This window comes from Helicoverpa zea, chromosome 20 (genome assembly GCF_022581195.2).
Source record: "Helicoverpa zea isolate HzStark_Cry1AcR chromosome 20, ilHelZeax1.1, whole genome shotgun sequence".
Classification (NCBI taxonomy): domain Eukaryota; kingdom Metazoa; phylum Arthropoda; class Insecta; order Lepidoptera; family Noctuidae; genus Helicoverpa; species Helicoverpa zea.
This window is the reverse complement of record NC_061471.1, coordinates 2,616,617-2,640,592: the sequence shown is the minus strand read 5'-3', so window position 1 is coordinate 2,640,592 and position 23,976 is coordinate 2,616,617. Positions and strand designations below refer to the sequence as shown.

At 38.9% G+C, this 23,976-nt stretch overlaps 1 protein-coding gene across 2 annotated transcripts; it reads left to right on the top strand.

The window, feature by feature from the left end:
* Positions 1-7,704: 7,704 nt before the first annotated feature.
* On the top strand, positions 7,705-23,110 carry LOC124640059 (bilin-binding protein-like). 2 transcript variants are annotated; one of them, XR_006985520.1, is made up of 6 exons: positions 7,705-7,906; positions 10,097-10,310; positions 10,826-10,927; positions 15,181-15,510; positions 15,580-15,944; positions 22,766-23,110. XR_006985520.1 is itself a non-coding variant. In XM_047177660.1 (4 exons), exons 1-4 carry the CDS (start codon positions 7,802-7,804, stop codon positions 15,363-15,365), a joined length of 606 nt encoding a protein of 201 aa, XP_047033616.1. In that variant the 5' UTR covers positions 7,705-7,801; the 3' UTR covers positions 15,366-20,547. The 2 variants fall into 2 exon arrangements, 1 of the variants encoding a protein (XP_047033616.1); XM_047177660.1 differs by lacking the exon at positions 22,766-23,110 and having other exon boundaries at positions 15,181-20,547.
* Positions 23,111-23,976: the final 866 nt, after the last annotated feature.

The following is a 23,976-nucleotide window of genomic DNA, read 5'->3' as shown; positions in this document are numbered from 1 at the left end:
TCACATCGTACATCGTAAACAAACTGAAGACAGTTTCATTAAAAGTACTAGAAAATTGAAAAAACAAAAAAAAAAGTTCAAAACGCAATTAATTAAAAGCGGATATTGCGCTTTCGTATGCATTACATTTATCAAAATCCTGTGATGGATGCACGATTACAATAAAAAAAAAATTATCCGTGCCCATATTTGATAAGTTTCGGTACCAAAAAAACAACAATTTGGACACACCTACTAATTTATTTTTAACATGGAACGTACATCATATTTTTTCTAAATATTAGGACCGGAATACCCAGTGGCATTGAACTTGTATGATTTAACACTCGGAAAATAAACAAGCGGCTACCTACGTGTTGCTAACTGGCCATACCTCCTGTGAGAGACTTCACAGTCGAGTGCAAACTTGTACAGTCAATATTTACTCTGTATTATGATTTATCTGTTATAGAATTTAAAGCAATTTCTTGAAAAAAAAACAAATGGTTGGAAACATAGATTCATACTTCCAAGAAAAACACTCCTCTCCTCTATAACTCTATAATATAATTTCATCAGATTCTGGCGAGTAGGTAGGTACTATTTTGGGCACCTAAATAAAAGGAGTTAATCGTACCTTTCTCGAAAAATAGGTTCTATGACAACCAAATATTTTTTCTAATCGGCTTAGCAGTTTCAAAGATTTTTTTTTTGACCTAAATGACTTTCAATTCAATAGGTCAAGTCGTAATCAGACAAATTAAAGAATGTGCGATTTGTGCCAATAAAATAATTATTAGTTTTGTATCCTGTCAATATTGACATTATCTTAATTGATGACAGGTATATGAAACGGAACACATGATTTATCATCTTTTTATATATAGGAAGGTATGGTATAGGTATAAGAGCAAATAATCTTGTCAACAACATGAATAAAACAGAAATCTATGGCCTTAAACTGACGTTTAAAAGTTTTTGTGGTAAGACGGCTAATGTTCCAAGTAGTTTTAAATTAGGTTTTGTAATTAGACGTTTCTATCGAGAAGTTTGAGAAAGCATCCTGAAGTGAAAGAAGAACTAACTTAGGACTTCACATAACAGTTGAAAATGAGAAGATTGTAAATAAAGAACTAAAAAACCTTGAAGGAACAAAAAAGTAAATTTCCCCAATTTACAATCTAATTACTTTCACGATTTTCCACAGACACAACAACCGAACAACTCTAAAAAACATTGTAATCTAGTTACATAACAGAGTTGATTCAAAACGTCTAGAAACGTCGTGGGGTGTTATTGACTCGGCTCAATTGGCCGCCAAATTGTAGAATCACTCTCTTCCTCTAAACTTTCCACGATGCCCCGTGCACATGATTCGTAACGTGTCCACGCTGTTCTTACGGAAATTTTATAATACACTAGTTGTTCCACGCGGTTTCACCCGCGTCCTAAAGAAAATTCACACCCAGAGGTAAAATAGTATATGCCCAGTACAGTACAGTAGGAATATACATACATATTTCTTAGGTTCTATGCTATTTCTGTGTCAAATTATAGAATCAGGTGTTAATTTGTGGAAATCCATAACAGAAAATGTTGGAAAAATATGTAGCGTTAATTTCCGCTTGTTGACGAGTCAACATGTCCTGAAGAAGCTTCGAGGAGAAGCGAAACACGTGTCGAACACGTAGGTATCTAACGCCTCGATTTACTGTCTCACAGAAATTAACGCTACAACGATTTTTTATTTATATTTACATATTACAATGCATATAAAAACTATCCTAGTAAAACAAAAAAAAAGCTACATGTTTTTCCTAACATTTTATTTTATTTATGTGTTCCAAGTGCTTAATTCATTTAGGCGAAAAAGTGCCACAGACAGGCAGAGCTACTTTTGCACTTATAACTTTAGTAACGATTTGTTGTGACGGAAAATATGAGTGATGGTGATTCAATAGTGTATTATAATATTAGGGACTGCGTTGGTTATATTATATTTGTTAGGGTCCTGGTGGCTTAGTAACAGCGGTTTGACTGTCGATCTATGCATTTGAATGGGTGGTGGTAATAGATATTATTATTTCAGCACTTTTATGCAAAGAGAGAACGTTCAGGTTCAGTATTTCGTAATTTTAACAGTTATATTAATTCTGTGGTGTTAAGGCAAAAGGGGATAAGTCAGAAAATGTGAAAAATGAGTTAATTACACAGTTGGGTACAAAATTTTACGAACTATCATGGTAAAAAGGAGATAAGTCAATATAATGTATTTTATTTCGTGAATCTCAAATAAAAAATACGAGTCTAGTCATAAATAGCAAAACCTAAAAAGTAAAAAAGAGTTTTGTCTAGTTATCTTCTTATTGCATACGTGATCCTTTACTTATAAAATTAGGTATAATGAGATAAGTCGACTTGTGCCTAAATTCATATTCGTCGTTCCGCGTTAGTTGCATTTCGCGCGCGAAGTTGACGTCTTTTTACTAGTGCAACGGTGCAAAAAATCCTTAAATTATGGTTTACGTGGGTAATTTGAGTGTTGAAACCTACAGAAATGAATAGGATTAACAAGTTCGATTTAACGTAAGTATGATGGATTTAAAACCTTAAAATTATGAGCTGATTCGGATCTGGAGGACAACCAGTATGGTTTCCGTAAAGGGCGTTCAACAGTTGACGCTATACTGCTTCCTCCACGCATGCGCGTGAGGGTCCTGGCGGTCCTGGCGGAGGAAGCAGTTGACCGGGGCGAGGTGGTTTTGGCGGTGTCGCATGACATCGCTAACGCGTTCAACACCCTGCCCTGGAATATCATAAAGGAGGCGCTCCGTTATCATGGAGTGCCAGGGTACCTCCGTCGCATAATCGGGGCCTATTTATCCGAAAGAGCTGTCGTGTACCCGGGTCGAGAAGGATGGAGTCGTCAGAACATCTCTTCCTCAGGGGTCGGTTCTCGGCCCTCTCCTGTGTGGAACCTTGGCTACGATTGGGTCCTGCGCGGTGCGCTTCTCCACGGCGTCAGCGTGATATGCTACGCTGACGACACGCTAGTCACAGCACATGGGTAGGCGTACCGGCAGGCGGCCATTTGGGCCACAGCCAGTGTCGCGCAGGTCATGGGTAGGTCTTGGCCTCGAAGTGGCCTTGCACAAATCCGAGGCCCTTTGCTTCCATGGGCCAAGGAAGAAGCCACCTCCGGGGTCCAGTATCGTGGTGGGAGGGGTTACCATCGCTGTGGAGCCGACAATGAAATACCTGGGACTCGTTCTCGAAAGTCGTTGGGACTTCGGGCCACACTTCCAGCGGCTCGCTCCTCGGTTGATGGTCGCAGCTACAGCGCTCTCACGCTTATTGCCCAACCTCAGGTGACCCAATACCTCCTGCCGGAGGCTCTATATGGGGGTCGTGCGGGCGATGGCGCTTTACGCCGCGCCAGTATGGGCGAACACCCTGACGGCCCGCAACCTTGCAGTGCTGCGAAGACCACAGCGAGCGATGGCCATCAGGGTTATAAGAGGATACCGCACGATCTCCTTCGAAGCTGCATGCCTCCTAGCCGGATCCCGGGACTTCGAGACCGACAGCCCTCGCGTCACTCTATACATGCCGCGAGGAAGCGGTGGGGCGGGCCGAGCGCCTCGTGCCTCAGCAAGTTGAGGTGCGCAGGGCAGAACTCGGCCAAGACCTCATTGCGGAATGGGAGCAGCGACTTGCGCGACCCACGGCAGGGCACGCCGCTCTCGCGGCGGTAAGGCCCATACTGAAGGAGTGGCTGGAGGGACGCCACGGCGCCTTCAGCTTCCGGCTGACACAGGTCCTTACCGGACATGGGTGTTTCGGAAAGTTCCTGTGTCGCATCGGTCGGGAGCCCACGCCCGAATGCCACCACTGTGGCATCTGGGGCAACGCAGCGCCGTGACCTAGCGGCAGCAGTAGACGCTGCGGGAAGTCTTTTGCTGCCGGCTGTCGTGTCCTGCATGGTCGGCAGCGAAGATGGATGGAACGCCGTCGCCTCCTTTTGTGAGGATGTGATGGTTTTAAAGGAGGCGGCGGAAAGGGAGAGAGAAGCTGCTTCCTCTCTCCCCGCCCGCAGCAGACGTGGAGGACGTCGCAGGCTGACTGATCTCCGGCCACCATAGGGCGCGGCCTGCGGTCGACAGACTAGGGGCGTCTGTCGTCCGATCAGAAACAGGCCTCGAAACGGTGGCGTTGTGTTGCGAGCGCCTCTTTTAGTGGAGCTTGCTGTGGCCGCTGGGTGACGGCCACAGCGGATGACGAGGCCCGCCTTTGAACATCTGGGGGGCCAATACCTGTCGGGGGTGCGGAAGAATGCTTTGGCGATACCCGTGCAGTCGACAATAGGTAATTGAAGGCAATACTGGGTGGGTTTTTAGCCGGTAAGAGTTCGGCACACCCCCTCCACCCACCCCAGGTGGAGGGAAGTCCATGAGGATTTCCCCCCTGCCAAAAAAAAGGTATATACGTAAATAATAATAGCAAATAAAGAGACGAGTCGTTCTAGGATTTTTTTTTTAATTTGTACCGTGTTATGGAAAAAGGAGATATGTCAGTTATTTTAATAATTAAGAAATAAAAATACTTTTTGGGTACATGTAAAAGACGACTAAATTAATAAATGAATATTAAAACAGAGTTGTGTTAATTATTTCTATACACTTTTGATTAAACTGCATTTTTATTACAAAACAAACACGCGTTTTTTTTATTAGCCCCTGGTGAAAAGTTGTGTTTTTTGACTCATCCCCTTTTGCCTTAACACCACAGAATTATAACTTGATGAGGTCCAATGAAATAAAAAAAAAAACAGTTGAAATTATCTAACATAAATATTATGTAATTATTGTGTGTAATAATATATTGCTTTTAGTTATATAATAAAGCTTTTTATCAAGCTATAAAAATATTTAACTATATCAAGATAATGGTAATCGTACGGTACCTGTAGGTATGGTCTCTATTAAGGTCCCTTTTGATAAGAATAGCATGCTATGATAATGTCTTATCAGAGTTTAGCTACTTTTAAACTTTGGTTTTCAAGCTATTAATAGACCCTGTATTGTTTAGCAGTTTTGGGAATTTGTTGTTATTTGTGTAAGTGACGGAATTCAGTTTATCGGGTAAATAACGACTTGGAATTATTTTTTATTTTATTAGCAAAAATAAATACAGTATTAGGATTTGTAAAACAATGAATCACATTACCGGGCCACCTATGTAAAACAGACCACCTCTAAAGGTAGATAAGCATACCGAACGCCTCTTTCAGGAACAAAGTAACGCCTAAATAAAGTTGTGCAATATTAGAATTTTATCAGTGAGTACATTCCTACACTCGAAATATAGCCATAATCTTGTGATTATCCATGTCAGTTTGTGAGAGCTTGTATCAGCATAATCACATCAAAGTCGGTTCAGCCCCCTGAGTTTGAAATAAAGATGCTCGGATTTTCTTACTTCAGACAGGTTTTTGACCTCTTGTCACAGTTTTATCTGTGTAGTTGAAAAACTAACCTAGGTTACAGAAGGTTTTAGAAGGCTAGTCTCTCGAACTCTCTAGATCAATTCATACACCTGTGTACAACTATCTTCATGATACTAAACAGAAATTGATGTTCTAAATTACCTACCAACGTCGAATCAAGTATCTATCTATATTTGCTATCGCGCAAATTGTAATTGAATTTTATATATATTGGGGATAATGACGTAATTGATAAACAAAATCCAATTACCTATTAACATCATTTGTTATGATTTTAATACATGATTAGATAATAAAATTTTCTTTTGATTTCACTTTTGACCTAACTTTGATACAAAGGGAGTTGTTTATATTTGGACCAATAAAATGCACCTTTGTGATGGTACCACAATGGTGCTTGCAATGCAATTAGTTTTGCCTTTATGGTCACTTTCCGCTCTATTTACCATGAACATCATAATTGGTTATGCCTGATCTGCGGCCCTTTGCAACGTGATTTTTTGTGGGAAACCCGCCATGTGTTAATGTCCTTATCCTAAGTACCTTTGTGATACTCTGATAGATAATATAAGGAAAAAAATATTGCATGTAATGTAATGATGATTGACATGAGCAATAGTTTATCTGCGTATATTTCTCGCAGGAGGTCGGGAATGTGTTTAATATAAAATTAAATGTAAAGTAACAATATAACTACCCTTAAATAGTTAACATCTGACTAGCTTTTTTCTAACTATGTTGGGGTCCGCTTCCAGTCTAACTGGATGCAGCTGAGTACCAGCTTTTTATAAGGAGCGACTGCCTGTCAGACATCCTCTTAAGATTTCCATTTCTGGGATTGTTTTCAACATTGAATCAATGTTTTCCTAAATATTTTAGAAATAATAAAACTTTTACTCATTTCAAGGTGTTTTGTTGATCTAACTGACATAGTTATGAAGAATTTAATCTTCCTATTCAAATATTTTGGTGACTAACTCGAATTCGCAGTTCGTACGAGTTAACTTGTCAAAATATTTAAGTGCTCTTTTCCTTATTTTCTGTTGTCTGCAGTTATTATTTATCTTGCACTGTAACATATCAACTTTTGACATTTTAATACTAAGGAATATTTTATATCTTCTGGATTTCATAACCTTTTGAAAAAAAAAAACAAAAAATAGTCCAGAGTTTTGGACATGTATCGATCAGCATACATGCAGCAAATATATGCTGCAAATATAATATTAGACGATTAAGGCTAACTATAGGTATACAATCTTATTGTGTCATAAATACTATTATTGATATTATCGTTGATAATATTTTCGCAATAGCGTTGACAAGATGATAAACAAAATTTTAAGTTATTTGTTACAAGTCAAGATTCAAGATACGAAAGATATTTTAAAAATCTATTTATTTAATTTAGGTAATAGGTCTTACCTGAGGGTATTGGGTTGCTCTTGTAAAACACTAATAGCCTCCAAGTTGTGCAGTTCAGCTGCACAAGGTTGGCTTGGAAGCCGACCCCAACATTGTTGGGAAAAAGCTAGGCAGAAGATGAGATTATGATTATGAAGTAATAAGAAAGTGTTGTATTTTTTTTAAGAATCTAAATAAGCATTGTGATCAATTTTTCTAGTAAGAGACTTACTTACGGCGAAGATTATTTCAAATCATTTAGAGAGATTATGCTCATTTCTTTAGTATAATAATTGGACACTTCACAGATTAAAACTAATTTGCTCCATGTTATATATTATTTGATCCATGGTAGCTAAAACATTTTTTATAACATTGTGAGATTTTCACTTAACGTAAAAAAAATAATAAGTTACAAAAAAAATATTAAAAAGCTCACGAGAACTTACTGCATGCCAAACTATGGTAAACAACTGTATCAAGTTAGACTAGAAATTGACGCCAGCATAGTTACAAAAAGATTAGACGGATGAATATTAGGTATGAACCCACCTTCCATCTGGAGCCCTTCGTGTAAGTACCAGGTCTTTAGTAACTCGTTAGAACAATCCCGTCGCCTCAGCAAGCTGTAGGTACACTATACAGGTAGACTTAAATGCAATCATGACGCTTAAGGAAAGTGCCAGTAAACGCATGCGACTGCTCTAGAAGCCTATTCGCTTCATCCTTTCGGTCGCAATTCCTTCAATTAAATAATCCTCGTATACGAATTGTCTGCCCCTGACCTCTGAAACAGCTACTATATAAGGATGACAGCATACTCACAGACGCCAGTTTATCTCTCACTACCGTCCACGAGAGGCGTTCACGACTTAATTTTTATACCAAAAAATATTTTTTGTAAATCTCAAAATGTTCAGATTCTTGATTCTTGCGTTTGTTGCGACGGCGTTCGCTGACACTCATGATGGACCCTGCCCTGAGGTCAAGCCGGTTGAAAACTTCAACTTAACTGCTGTGAGTAGAAACTGCGATATTAATTACTTTTTTCTGACCTGTACTGTACGCACAAGAAGAGTGTAAAGTGTTCAGCTTGAAATAAGAGGAAATATAATTGAAATTGGTCGAGTGGTTCTAGAAATACCATGAGAAAAATTTTAGTCAAAACTTTTCTCAGCTCGAGTATAGAAAATAAATAAAGGTAGCCTGAAAATGAAGGTATTTGATTTGAAAATGTCATCAAACTTTTTGCAGAGCACAAGATCCATTGGATTTTGTTTTGTATCTTTATTTGTTCGGTCACACAGCGAGTAAAATTATATTTTTTAGGCTATCATAAATATTTGCTGTCTGCCAATGTAATGGTGTGATCCGTTATCAAAATCAAACTGGATTAAACTGTCTTATTTTGTCTGAGCCTATTTTATCTTATCCGTTTTTCTCAGTTGGGAGTCTCATATCAATTCGTAAATTGATATCAGTATTCACTTTTTATTATAGTCATATTTTACAATGTTTCCACACTCTAGCCTAACCGTAGGTATATTTTTTAGGGTTCAAACATCTCATTTATAAAAAGTATTGGCTGATCAGCTAAATGGATTGTAATAAACTAAATAAATCACGCGATTATAAACTCGGTTGAACATATAGAAAATAATGTAATATAATAATATGTCACCACCGTTCTAATCTTCTCTTTTCTATGCAGCATAAGAACTAATATAATATAACGATGTATTCGTTTTAATTAATATTACTCTTAATTATTCACTTGGTAAAGTTGATGTTCCTGAAACTCCATCACCATCCTCCTTGTCTTATGTCAATCTTATTAAAATTTGTAGTCGACGCAGCATGTTTTCTCATTTCATACTCTTCTATCTGCCGTCATCTCGCAAGTAACATTCGTTGATATTCCTAAGAGAAGGCTAAAAGACAGACAGCAGCAATCGCTTAAATACTGCGTGTAGGAAAACATGAAAACCTTGGGAAATTGTAATGAAGCTGAAAAGCTTACCAAGCTGAATGTTACGCGCTTATTGTCTGTGTTCCTATATTTTCATGTTAAAGCATCTAATTCGATTCAGATTTATTACTTTACAATAGGCAGAAACAAATTGCTATTAAAGTAACAATTTATTTTCAAAGCAAAATATACATCTATATCCCTTGAAATGTGTGGATTAGCGGATTAGTTATAGCAAGTAACACAATTTTTTGTCTTAATATTTTCCTATTCTTCCGTCATCACCTAAGTATCACTTTTGTAACTCTTTTACAGTTTTACAGCCGCAGTTATCTACGTGACACAAACCGATTGTTATCAGACACTTATATCTGTTTTTCTCATAGTTATGACTTATTAGGAGTGGTCATGTTCAGCACAGAGGCGCGGTTTAGTTAAATATTTACTTTAAAATGGCTGGTTCTTATGGTATCTCATAAGATTTGTTCAAATAAAATAGCCTGATCAGTAATTTTTATGATGAATTTTATGTCGTCATAAAGTAAAGTTATGATTAACTAATGTCATGGTTTAATTCGTCGGTAGCCAACCCTTCTACCTACCTATCTTGCTAGTGTGTGTAAGTACTTACTAAAGCTGAGAGTTTGTTTGGTACGTTCAAGTACTAATCTCAAATGCGCACTTTTTTTATTAACATCAAATAAATAAACTGCGGAACAACACAATGTAAAGCCGTGGTTCAAGATCAAGGTCATCCAATTTGACCTTAATCCATTAAATGATTAAACTTGATGATTCACACACAAATAAACTAATTTACCGATAAACGGTGATCAATTAGGTGGTTACGGTGCACCCGGTTGATTACGGAATTGAATGATTCAGCTTACAAGCGACATCCATTGTTGAGCCAACCGTGAAGGTCGCGTTAAGTTTGCTTGTGGTCAATATTATGTCATCAACTCTTTATCAAAAAGCGTTTAGAGAGTTGAATATTGTTGAGCGTTGATTTTTGATCGAAAGGTTTGCCCGTTTGGAGTGAATTTCCATAAATAATATTTTGGCTCAATAAAAAATATTTATACCAGATTAACACTTAGTATACAGTCGGTAAGACGATAAGTTTAATTTTATTCGATTCGAGGGACAAGTTTTTTTCTAGGAAAACCATGGTAGTCTGCATAGTAGGTACTCAATATACAGGAGGAAGTCTTAATATTTTCTTACTTCTTTTGCAGTACCAAGGCGTCTGGTATGAAATTTCAAAGCTACCCATCGCGTCAGAAGGCAAAGGCAAGTGCGGCCAGGCTGAATACACCCTGAATGGTGACGAGGTCAAGGTCAAAAACTCACACGTCCTTGATGGAGAGCAGAAGTTTATTGAGGGCACCGCTAAGTTTGCCGCTGATGCCAACAACGCTGCCAAGCTCCTCGTGTCCTTCAAATTCGGAGGTGAGTTTTTCGACCTTGAAAAATAATCCGCATACATGCAAAAAATTTGCAAAGCTTTGTACATAGGTATAGTTTTTTATAGTGTAGAATGATAGGTACTATCTTTAAATCGTTTCAAATATTTTAATATGGATTAAGATTTCTTTGGATAATTCTTCACATATGTAAGATAACCAATCTGGAGGAAATGATGTAACTACTTACGTTAATTATTGTTATCCGGTATTACCTACGTTTCATGTCATAATCATATACTTTTCTATTCATATAGATAAAGTGCCTATATAATTTTGAAGGGATAAAAAACCCTCTTAGGATCATGTGTATTTACAACAACAACAACAAAAATTGCTTGATAACCCAATTACCAACTATCTCCTTGCTAAACTTACCGCAAACATATTACAAATACTCTATGACTATAGTTAATTTGGAGGTTTCCGCAAATGTATTACAAACATTCTTTGACTATATTTAATCTAGAAATCTCCCTAATATAATTCTCATTTTCGCAGAATTCGTATCCGAGTCTGGTCTGCAGATCCTGACGACTGACTACCACAGCTACTCTATTGCTTACAACTGCAAGTACGACGAGAAGACCAAGACTCACAATGGTATGTATTTCTTTCAGATACCACTAACTACTTCACTGAATGGGGATAAAATGGCGTGTAGTCTCTTTATGGTACCTCCCTTCTACAAAATCAGTTCAGAGAAAATAGGGGAACATAGATTTACTTGCTAGTCTAGTGGTTTCTGCTGACCATGAGGTCCTCAATTTAATACCCAAGGCAGCCAATCTACTGTTTTTTTTTATGGCTGGTACAGTCACCTTACTGCGTTGTACCAGCACAGACACAGCCCTCTTCTCATACAGAAAAAAATGAGCGTCTAGCACCACGCTCGATCAAGGATAACTATAGTTCAATTGATAGCTATAGTAATAGATTCGGCTTTAGTACACCGAGACTTTAATGTAGCAGGTGTATCGGTAATTTCCCGATTATAAAATTCTTAGTAAAATGTTAAAAGTAGATCAAGGTATTCGATATATGTTTTTTTTTTCTACTGTTAATTAATTTTTATAGGAAATCAGCAATATCTGCCGATAAGTTATTATCTATTTGCTACTTCAGTTAGTTTAGTGCGTTTAATAATTTCCGATTGCAGTCACACAGGATTTAGTCTAAAGTCGTATGTTTTGTGATTATTTTAACTTGGATACTCCATACTTCTAAATCCTCCTCAATTGGTTCAGCTGTTCTTCAGTAAAAGCAAACAACAAAAACCCAACAAAGTCTCTTTTGTATGCCTATTTTATTTATTTTAATCCCCATCTTAGGCTTTCTGATAGTTTTTTAGGATATTTTATATTATGACCTTTGTTCCCGAAAAAGAGTTTTGCGGCAAATCGTTAAAATTCATACTTATTTTATATTATGGGAGTGAAAAGAAAACTCAAGACCAACTAACTTGTTTGTATAAAATAAAGCGGATTCTGTTTATCGACATATTATATCTCAGAGCCTAATCAATATTTATCTATGACAGGACAAAAGCAAAGTTTTTTGCCGTTATCAGATTTCCTCAAGGCACGTTGACGTACATGCAGTATTTATCGGCTGATAGTAAAATTAATCACTACTGTATATTAATTAAATATTCAGACTTTTCTAGATTATGTAGGTCCCTACATGCATTCTTTTAGAATTGCTTCGATTTATAAACTTTGGTGGGGGCAAATCGTTAATTGATGATAATTCAACAATATGAGTAATATTTAATTTATGTATGCGACAAAGTGCTATAAGACCCTAAAAGCATATAAACAACTAGCTTCCGCTCACGGCTTCCTCCGCGTAGTGTTCGGTTATATCGCGTTTCCAAGAGAATTTTCAACTCTATGTCTGTACCAAATTTTATTAAAATCAGTTCAGTGGTTTAGACGTGAAAGCGTAACAGACAGACAGTCAGACAGACAGACCGAGTTACTTTCGCATTTATAATATTGGTAGGGATATGCGTGTCAATCAAATTATTTTAAATGCGAATTACGAAAGTGATCATATTTTCGTCCTACTTATATCAATCATCATCTGAACAGCCTTTTTCCCTATGTTGTGGTTGAGTGTCAGTGTTTTTGTAGGTCCTGGCTGTCATTTGAACATCTTTGGCCGTCGTTACGGGTAGCAAGAAGCCAGAAAGTCTGACAATCAGTCTTACCAAGGTGTATTAGGTTGTCTGGGGAACTGGTATGAGTATGAGGATGTCGAATAGGCAGTCGCTCCTTGTAAAATACTGATACTTAGCTGCATCCGGTTAGACTGGAAGCCGACCCCAACACAGTTGGGTTAATGGTTAGGCAGATAACGATATTTATTCATTCTTGTTAGTAGGTACTTGTAAAGACTGGTGACCCATTTTAGGAACTGATACACATAAAAATGAGCTACCTAGAACTAGTAGCAATACCTACGAAGTTTCAAGGCCATGTTCTCTTTAATGGAATATTGCTGTTTTTTTATCACAGATTATATTAAAATGATATTAATATTTTAATATCAGTCTCTTTATAACGTCACGTATAGATTGATGTCAATCAGCCTAGCTTTTATGTACTAAGTGTTAAGATTTATTACCTAGGTTTAACTTCCTAAAACCTCTTTTTTTAACGACATTAAAAATCATCAAATGACCCCTCCCGCTGTGGGTTGGCAGTGAGAGAGTGCCAGACTCTCACTGACTAAAAACCGTCGTGTTCTGTCGTAGGCCTTTTATGTATCAGGGCCGCGGTAATTCTTTCGAACATTCCCGCAGCCCCAGCAGACCTTGGCCCTGCTGGACTCCGCTGGGGCGTACCTGAGTCCTTAGGGCGTTATTGACAGCGAATATGCTATAACTATTTATATGTCATCATTATAAAAATAAATTGCATAAGATTTAAAAATTAACTACAAACTTATAGGTTTTGATATTTTTTCGTATTTCGTCTTGATGATTCATAGGCCTAATCATTATTATGCATGTATTAGTATGATATGAATCTTATTTTTATATGTTAGTATCTATACCTAGTTATACATGTAACAACAAGTTATTAAAAGATTGCCTAACACAAAAATCATGAAAACTTTAGATGTCTTATGCAATACAGTTCTATAGAAGACAATTATATTTCATCCTACGTTGGAGTATACGTACGTACGAATCATACGTACAATAGAAAAGTATTCGTCGAGTATAATTGCATCATATGCGTAAAAAACATGGTACATTCTATCCCATATCTCCCAACCTTATCGTTACCTATATTATTTTGCACATTTTTTTTGGTGGGAAATCTTAAAAATTACCCCTCCCGTAGTGGGTCTAGCGTGAAGATGAGTCAAACTTACTGACTAAAACATACCGTGTCTTCTGGAGCCCTTCTTGTATAATGGCCGCGGTTGTTCTTTTGAACAAGCCCGCGGCCCGCGGCCCATATTTTACCCCTTTTTTTTTCGCTGAGTAAAATATGCTATTACGCATGCCCAGTCGGGGGACGGGAGAGGGGTATGTTGACTCCCTGGTACAAACGTTCCCGGTAAACCCACTAAAAAGGCCCAGCGGCACTCCGGCCTGAGTGGAGCTACTGCCCGCCTCACGGCAGGCCCCTCATACCTCCCCTCAGTGGGGAAGCCCTTATTTTACCCTGCATTATAAAATACATGAAAGCCGGATCCTGTCGGATAATTAGTCACTTAAAAGCAATAAACCTGTACATACTTGTCTATGGACGATTGCATATCAATGCCTGATAACACGCGCTCAGCACACAATCTATTGGTTTACAATGTCACGTATTTTAGGAAGTCTTTTTACGATCCTGCTATTAAAGTTACCTAAATATTGCAGATAAATCATTAATTCCTCAATATAAATATATAATTGGCACCAAGTTGGGCACGTGATAGTCATTGTGCAATTATCTGAATCCTCTTTCTGATATGATGCATGAATCCGAATTATGGAAACCCCCGATTTGTTAATTTAAATGAAAGCATTTTCATTTTTATACATAGTAAATACTGGTATAGATAGGTACTTAGTGTGGTTTATTAAAAGAGATAAAACCAAATATTACATTCTCCCATGAACGTCATTGGAATTCAAATCTGGCTCTATAAATATTTTCATCTCAATCGGTATAACTCGTTTAAGAGTTAAATAACATATAATAACAAGATACATATCTCCTCAAACGATCTTCTATTGTTTTGAAAAGGCACCTATATTGCGGACATAAGTTAACTATAGGTACTGTTGGGCGATATCAATGAGGAAGTATGGGTTACTAGTGATAAAGGGCAAATAGGCCTATATCGATATTTTCGTTATCTGTAATCCATAACTGGCAATATGTATAAGGAAATCTTTGACTCTTTAAACTACTTCTGAGAAACGTGTATTAAAGATTTTGTAATTTGTATTGTTTGGCAAAGTCTTAACAAAATGTTATGATAAAGTAATCTAGTTCAGAAGACGTAAATGAGCTTGCAGTTTTTTTGATAATATGATTGGAGAGTAGTCCTATGAGGTCATCAAACTGCAATCGGACAATTGTTTATAAAAAGTGAATTTTATTATGTTTTCGGATTGAGGCACTGCATTGAAATGAGCCAATATTGGCTAGTAATGTTGTTTTTTTTTTTTAAATCCTGTGAAACGAGTAACTGTCTTGTCTTGGATGTCTTGTTTTGGAAATCGAGCGTGAGAAACCATTTACAGTACCATTATCCATTGTACACCAATACTGCAGAAGAGTCCTATAGTTCCCTGGTTTTGTGATAAATAAGTACTAAAATTATTTTTTCATTGCACATTACAGAGCAAGCCTGGATTCTCTCAAGGTCCAAATCCTTGGAGGGCGAAGCCAAGACCACCGTTGACGCGTTCCTGAAGGAACATTCCAAGGTCATTGACTCCACCAAACTGGTTAAAACTGATTTCTCCGAAGAGGCCTGCAAGTTCACCGGCTCCAGCGTCATGACAGAACAAACTGCCAAGCCTTGAATTTTTGAATTTCGAAGATCAATTTAAAATAGGAACGCAAAGCTATGGTGATATGAACCTTGTTTTTGAACACCAGTACTGATTCTTTTTGATTGTAGACTTTCGGCTGTTTTCAATATTCTGTCTATCGTTTGATTATGCTTACTATGAATGTAGTTACGTCGTCAGTTCAATCGCGACGTGTCAGGAACGCATTCTCTGAATGGCCGAACTATAGGGATAGAATTTACACCATTTACCCATACAGGTAATGTCAAATTCCTATCTTTAGTAAGCAAATCCGCGGATATGTAGTTGGGAACGGACCTTGTTTTCTATGTAGTTGATCTTAATATGTATTGTAGTAACTTATGTTTATTTTGTTGAAATTGTGAGTATTGATGTTTGAAGTTAAGGTTCTTCTTCTGCAAAATTGTTTTGACGTCAAGTTTAAGAGAATTTGATGATGCGAAATGCTCTCGAATATTTTTTACAGATAGTGCAAAATAATTGCAAAATATGAATACATCTTCAGATTTTCTATAATTTGACGTTAAATTAGATTCAGCTTTTGAAAATATTACGAAATAATAATGAGTGTAATTGTGACTGTCGTCACCTAGCCCTAAATATTATCAAATAATATTAATTTATTTTACAAGGCGCCACGATGACGGGCCTCTTAAGAACACATTAACTTTCTATTTTATGGATAGGGATATTTGACGGCTGACATGGAGTGCAATAAATACTTAACAAAATATTTTAAGTGTCTAAAAGTTTCTCACAGCAAAGCAATCAAACATCTGCTAAGCAGGACTTACAAGCCGTTGCCAACCGTTAAGGCAATTAGGACCTTGAGACAAAGGACTCAATATTGAATAGAAGTGCACATGTGCCAAATCCCAAACGGACCCCGACAGCGATGCTTAGAACAATTGAGAATATGTACAAAAAGACTAATAAATCTATCTTATAACAAATAGACGAATACGCGAAACAGGACCTTAAGAATAGGGTGGAGTCAGCGCTGAAGGTGGGACTTGCGAGGATGTAGGAAGGGATAGCAGGCCACAAGGGTTTGCAGGGAACTGAAGCAGGGACAGTTGGTCCTAGGTCGCGCAGTAGGCTAGTACTCTGACCGAAATTAGGAGACGCCTCATGGAGGCTAGAGCTAAGTTGTGAAGTAATAGTGAGTCATGAAAGCCAAGTGAATCTGGGGAGGCGAAGGTGCATGGTCGAAGTGATCTGCGCGAGAGTGTGGTATTGTGGTGGTAACTAAGTCGTAGGAGCGTATACCTAACACCCACGGCCGGTCATCCGGAGGAAGAAGGGAAACGTTCTTCGGGCAAGCGACAAGGAGGACTCGCGTGAGTAAGTCGAATAGGTCCGGGTGCAGGATATTGATCGGTGAGTGGTTTATATCGATGTTATGGGTATTACATCATTATTGTCTTTTATTTTAGTGTGCTTCATGCACTGCGTAGGGAATCGAGTAGTGCCCTGGTTCGGGATTACCACGGCGACTGCGTGACCACAGTTGTGGGACCTTAATTATGAAATTCGGCTGTGATCAACACCCCTAGGCTGTACTTTCTAGCTGCTCTGGTATTTAAACATAAACGTATTGCAAAGCGTGAGACGAGACTTGGCAATAGCGTAATGGTACTGTGCACTTTCGTAAGCGTAAGAATACTGAGCTTTGTTTTATGTAACGCGCTTCTATCTATGTATATATCTGGCATGTTCTCTCCCGACTACACTGAGGTATCCCAGACTCGCGTTTGGTTATAGGGAAACGGAGAAGGCCTTCTACTACACTTACAATAATGACACAGTTACACACCCATACCCTTGCCGTGGACTAGGGCTCCCACAAATCGAATACACAATTGGAGGGCAGAACCGTATTGACTGACCGCGGTTCATTATTACATAACGGCTCATGGCCGTATGATTTATGTTACGTCATTAAGAATACACGTTATCCCATAACAGGATACAATTAAACCAAACGCTAGTTACAGTTACTTCTTATGGACTGACAAACCGGCAGCTTCTTCTGTCTTGCATTTGTTGTACGCACTCTTCCAGGGAGCGGGGGTAGGCTTCACATACTTCCCCTAACAAAACTAAACCATAGACCCGTCCTGATGGACGCTAGGGACCGTGTCTTGCCATCACGCATACGGCTTCATGAGTCGATCAATGATTTTGTGTTGATGGTGAAACACGCAGACTGGACTAGGCTAGAACGGGGAGATTAAGGAAGAGGAAGTGACGAATTACCACTTCGGTGTATACCAGGTGTATTCATAGAGAAAGCTACCACCGACTGACCATACACTGCGCTTGCGCTAGTTTGATCTTTGTAAGGGTAAATCGGTCCGTAACGGGAATCCATCAATTGTACGCGTTCATTCTAACTGGAGACTTATCTTACCCAATGGCAGTAGTACTTCGCAGTACTCTGTCTTAGGATTGGGTGCGATATTTTATATATAGGGAACGTGACGGCTAGAACCTTCTATGTTAGCCCTAGACGTTCACGTGCGGAGTGTCAGCCACTCTAGGGTGGCTACACGTCACTAAACTGGGGATTGTAGCATTAGAGCAGTATATTATTATAACCTAAAGCGCAAGCTCTATGTATTTCTTCTGTTAGGTTTCGTTAGGTAGGTTTGCTATCCCTCTCACTCTCTAATAGTTTCTATAATTCAATTTGTACCCTGCATGTTAAGTCTGATTTGATTTGCTGACGTCTCGTCTACCCCTGCCCTTAGTTTTTATTAGACGGGACTAATGGTAAAGTTAATGCATGGTCCTCTAAGGTGGAAGAGCGTCCAGTAAGGTGACGAGCTCTACAGGGTTGCGCGGATGGCGGGGCGCAACCTCTTCCCCTTCGGGGGAAGCCTGCGGTATTTATATGTTAGGAAAAGCGAAAAATTTTACAGCCTAGGGGTTGATCAGGAACTGTTACATTTGGCGCTGCGTGACCAGGATTCTCGTCATTAAATGTACTGATTCACTTCAGTACAACGAGAATAAAAGAACTAAATCGGTTACTACACAAAAACACAACGTAGATTTGATTTCATACTTATGGTCCTTGACGAGGCATTACGGCAATAAAACAGCATTGGGTTCGATTCCCTGTGATTTTTATACAACGTGATGAACTGTGAGTTCATATGGCGATGATTACGGTTACGGGTTCGACTCCCTAACTGAAGTGTTGTATAAAACGAGTCATAATTACGACGGATTCTAGTTATGGGTTCGATTCCCTAACGAAGACCTAGACTCTGGCTAGAGGTGAAAGATGATGCAAGAATTAAGAGTTAACTACGGTTATGATTTACGGTAATGGGTTCGATTCCCATATGTTACCAAGGGCGTGAACTGCATATCCTTATGGATGGATTAATACAGTTGGAAATACAGTTGTGGGTTCGAGTCCCTAACAAAAGTGTGCAGCCTAGAGGTATTTATGTATGTGGTTTTAAGTATGAAAGAAATGAATATGTGAAATACTAAGATAGAAGAAATGGGCAGATGGCTAGAGGTAGGATGTTGGTTCTGAAATTTTGCTATAAGCGTAAAACTGTATAATGGCAATAAGCGTATTTGCATAAGCGTAAGGATAGAATTAGTGTAAGAATACTGAGCGTACTTTAAAGAAAATAAACGTCATGGCTGTAAACCCCGCTTCTATATAAGTATATAACGACGTATATTTTCCCGATTACATTGCGGAGAAGGCCTTCTAGAAATTACACTGGAGTAGGTAATAATACAGTTACACACCCACAAATTTGCCGTGGACTAGGGGCATGCGCTTATAAAATACACATCTGGAAGGCAGAACCGCATTGATAAATCATTGCGATATCATTTTGTCACAACCTTAGCACTTTGCTTCGGTCTGTGTGGTTAATACACTAATCTATATTTTTACACGAGTTCATAAAAATATAATTATAATTACTTTTAGTTTAACTGACGAACCGACAACTTCCTCTAGGTTGTATTTACGTGTGATTTAAATATTCATCTTTGAAATTTCTTCACACATAGGAATCAATATATTGTGTGGCTATTTGTAAAGCCTCTGTCTTCTGTAAATAGATACTTGGCTGGTTTTGTTTTAAATTCCAGGACACTAACAGACTTCATGTACGAGCCTACACAGTTTCGACATCATTTTTCTGCGTCGCTTGGGTTCAAAGTTTCATCAAAATCGTCGTGCGCGTACGTCGGCTGATGTACCTACGTACTAGCAGCCCTAGTGTGGATGCGGTTGCGAAGCTAAGTTGCCAAATTATTTAAGTTAATCGATAGTGCTTAATCATATTCCAGCTCGTGATGATTGAATCAATGTGGATATGAGCTATCACGGCTGTGTGGAATGCACAGTGTATCCTTTAATGACAGACTTATATTGGCATTTCCATTTAAATCGGTTAAAAAAAAAAAAAAAAAAAAAAAAAAAAAAGGGAACTGAATTAATGTTTGTTCAATGTTCTGTCTTATTAGTTGATTTACAACCGGCTCTATCCTCTTAGAATCGGAGGGGGGTAAACCCAGTTGGGACGAATTTTTACATTCTTATAAATAAATTATACAACTATCATTGGATTAACTTCCAATTAGAATCAACTTCTAATTAGTACATGTGCGAACTATTCCAGGATAAAAATGCTGCAATAATTATCACGACGCAACGGAGAGGCCTAAGTTCAGCAGCTGTAGTAGGCTGAGTTGATAAGGGAAGGTAACGCGGTGCCATAATGAAAAGCTCTAGTAGAAGAAACTCTGGTATGTATATTCAACTTATAAGCATGCGCAGATTCTTCTACTAGACCGAAACCAGAGTGATTTCATCAAAACGTTGTTTCATCTAGTTCTAGTACGAATCTTATTGGTGGAAATATTCCGTTAGACAAGCCTTATGTTTTAACTGACTGATGCTAGGAGCTCTCCGGCCTATTGTGAAATCTCATACGCTGTACTGCGTCACGCGTCTGATTTTCAGAGGGGGGAATGTGACTGTCGTCACCTAGCCCTAAATATTATCAAATAATATTAATTTATTTTACAAGGCGCCACGATGACGGGCCTCTTAAGAACACATTAACTTTCTATTTTATGGATAGGGATATTTGACGGCTGACATGGAGTGCAATAAATACTTAACAAAATATTTTAAGTGTCTAAAAGTTTCTCACAGCAAAGCAATCAAACATCTGCTAAGCAGGACTTACAAGCCGTTGCCAACCGTTAAGGCAATTAGGACCTTGAGACAAAGGACTCAATATTGAATAGAAGTGCACATGTGCCAAATCCCAAACGGACCCCGACAGCGATGCTTAGAACAATTGAGAATATGTACAAAAAGACTAATAAATCTATCTTATAACAAATAGACGAATACGCGAAACAGGACCTTAAGAATAGGGTGGAGTCAGCGCTGAAGGTGGGACTTGCGAGGATGTAGGAAGGGATAGCAGGCCACAAGGGTTTGCAGGGAACTGAAGCAGGGACAGTTGGTCCTAGGTCGCGCAGTAGGCTAGTACTCTGACCGAAATTAGGAGACGCCTCATGGAGGCTAGAGCTAAGTTGTGAAGTAATAGTGAGTCATGAAAGCCAAGTGAATCTGGGGAGGCGAAGGTGCATGGTCGAAGTGATCTGCGCGAGAGTGTGGTATTGTGGTGGTAACTAAGTCGTAGGAGCGTATACCTAACACCCACGGCCGGTCATCCGGAGGAAGAAGGGAAACGTTCTTCGGGCAAGCGACAAGGAGGACTCGCGTGAGTAAGTCGAATAGGTCCGGGTGCAGGATATTGATCGGTGAGTGGTTTATATCGATGTTATGGGTATTACATCATTATTGTCTTTTATTTTAGTGTGCTTCATGCACTGCGTAGGGAATCGAGTAGTGCCCTGGTTCGGGATTACCACGGCGACTGCGTGACCACAGTTGTGGGACCTTAATTATGAAATTCGGCTGTGATCAACACCCCTAGGCTGTACTTTCTAGCTGCTCTGGTATTTAAACATAAACGTATTGCAAAGCGTGAGACGAGACTTGGCAATAGCGTAATGGTACTGTGCACTTTCGTAAGCGTAAGAATACTGAGCTTTGTTTTATGTAACGCGCTTCTATCTATGTATATATCTGGCATGTTCTCTCCCGACTACACTGAGGTATCCCAGACTCGCGTTTGGTTATAGGGAAACGGAGAAGGCCTTCTACTACACTTACAATAATGACACAGTTACACACCCATACCCTTGCCGTGGACTAGGGCTCCCACAAATCGAATACACAATTGGAGGGCAGAACCGTATTGACTGACCGCGGTTCATTATTACATAACGGCTCATGGCCGTATGATTTATGTTACGTCATTAAGAATACACGTTATCCCATAACAGGATACAATTAAACCAAACGCTAGTTACAGTTACTTCTTATGGACTGACAAACCGGCAGCTTCTTCTGTCTTGCATTTGTTGTACGCACTCTTCCAGGGAGCGGGGGTAGGCTTCACATACTTCCCCTAACAAAACTAAACCATAGACCCGTCCTGATGGACGCTAGGGACCGTGTCTTGCCATCACGCATACGGCTTCATGAGTCGATCAATGATTTTGTGTTGATGGTGAAACACGCAGACTGGACTAGGCTAGAACGGGGAGATTAAGGAAGAGGAAGTGACGAATTACCACTTCGGTGTATACCAGGTGTATTCATAGAGAAAGCTACCACCGACTGACCATACACTGCGCTTGCGCTAGTTTGATCTTTGTAAGGGTAAATCGGTCCGTAACGGGAATCCATCAATTGTACGCGTTCATTCTAACTGGAGACTTATCTTACCCAATGGCAGTAGTACTTCGCAGTACTCTGTCTTAGGATTGGGTGCGATATTTTATATATAGGGAACGTGACGGCTAGAACCTTCTATGTTAGCCCTAGACGTTCACGTGCGGAGTGTCAGCCACTCTAGGGTGGCTACACGTCACTAAACTGGGGATTGTAGCATTAGAGCAGTATATTATTATAACCTAAAGCGCAAGCTCTATGTATTTCTTCTGTTAGGTTTCGTTAGGTAGGTTTGCTATCCCTCTCACTCTCTAATAGTTTCTATAATTCAATTTGTACCCTGCATGTTAAGTCTGATTTGATTTGCTGACGTCTCGTCTACCCCTGCCCTTAGTTTTTATTAGACGGGACTAATGGTAAAGTTAATGCATGGTCCTCTAAGGTGGAAGAGCGTCCAGTAAGGTGACGAGCTCTACAGGGTTGCGCGGATGGCGGGGCGCAACCTCTTCCCCTTCGGGGGAAGCCTGCGGTATTTATATGTTAGGAAAAGCGAAAAATTTTACAGCCTAGGGGTTGATCAGGAACTGTTACATAATGTTTTTAAATTCAAACACCTTTCGTTCATAGCGATGTATATAGAAAATTCTAATATTTTAGTCCTTAAGATTGATTGATGAACTAATTCCAAATAATTAGTGTGTATCAATGTAATCCATAAAAAACTGTCATTTTTCTATAAAAAATGTGAAATAATTGACAATACATAGCTATATCTGCTTAATCCAAAGTTGTTTTTAAATATTTATTCTGATAACAATCACTAATACTTATTTTAATCACCAGTTAATCTCTAATCACCAATAATACCATTGTAATAAAAATATAGTACGGAACATAGCTTAGGACTATTTATTGGATAATAAACTTTTCTACGAAATATTTGTATTTATTTACTATGAATTCAAATACAATTCTGGTCTTTATCCCGTTATATTGTAAGTTAAGCTTAATTTCTAGTCCCAGTCAAATGGAATGACTAGATTTTTTTATCTTAGCTTGAATTATCTCACTGCTGGGCAAAGGCCTCCCCATTTTGTCTCCACACTTCGCGATCCGTCGAGTATTCCCACCACTCAGGATTGTAGATGCAGCATTTATTTAGATTTATTTATAAAAATGGAAATGTCGTTCCTCATTTAATTTAACGACCTTCCTTCAGTTAGGTAAGTAGGTGAAAGAATTGATAACAATTTTTTCCTCAAGTGACATAGGCATCTTACTTAGAAATCGCATACTGAAGTGGCGTAATAAGGTTATTAATTAAGTAATTACGCCACCTATTTGTAATTAGGTAATCACGGAGGTCCATATATAGCTACTTACTTAGAGTCGTGGTGGCCTAGTGGGTAAAGGACCAACCTCTCAAGTATGAGGGCGCGGGTTCGATCCCAGGTCAGGCAAGTACCAATGCAACTTTTCTAAGTTTGTATGTACTTTCTAAGTATATCTTAGACACCACTGACTGTGTTTCGGATGGCACGTTAAACTGTAGGTCCCGGCTGTCATTGAACATCCTTGGCAGTCGTTACGGGTAGTCAGAAGCCAGTAAGTCTGACACCAGTCTAACCAAGGGGTATCGGGTTGCCCGGGTAACTGGGTTGAGGAGGTCAGATAGGCAGTCGCTTCTTGTAAAGCACTGGTACTCAGCTGAATCCGGTTAGACTGGAAGCCGACCCCAACATGATTGGGAAAAAGGCTCGGAGGTACCCATAGTTTAAATATATGTAGATATATTTACCGTGA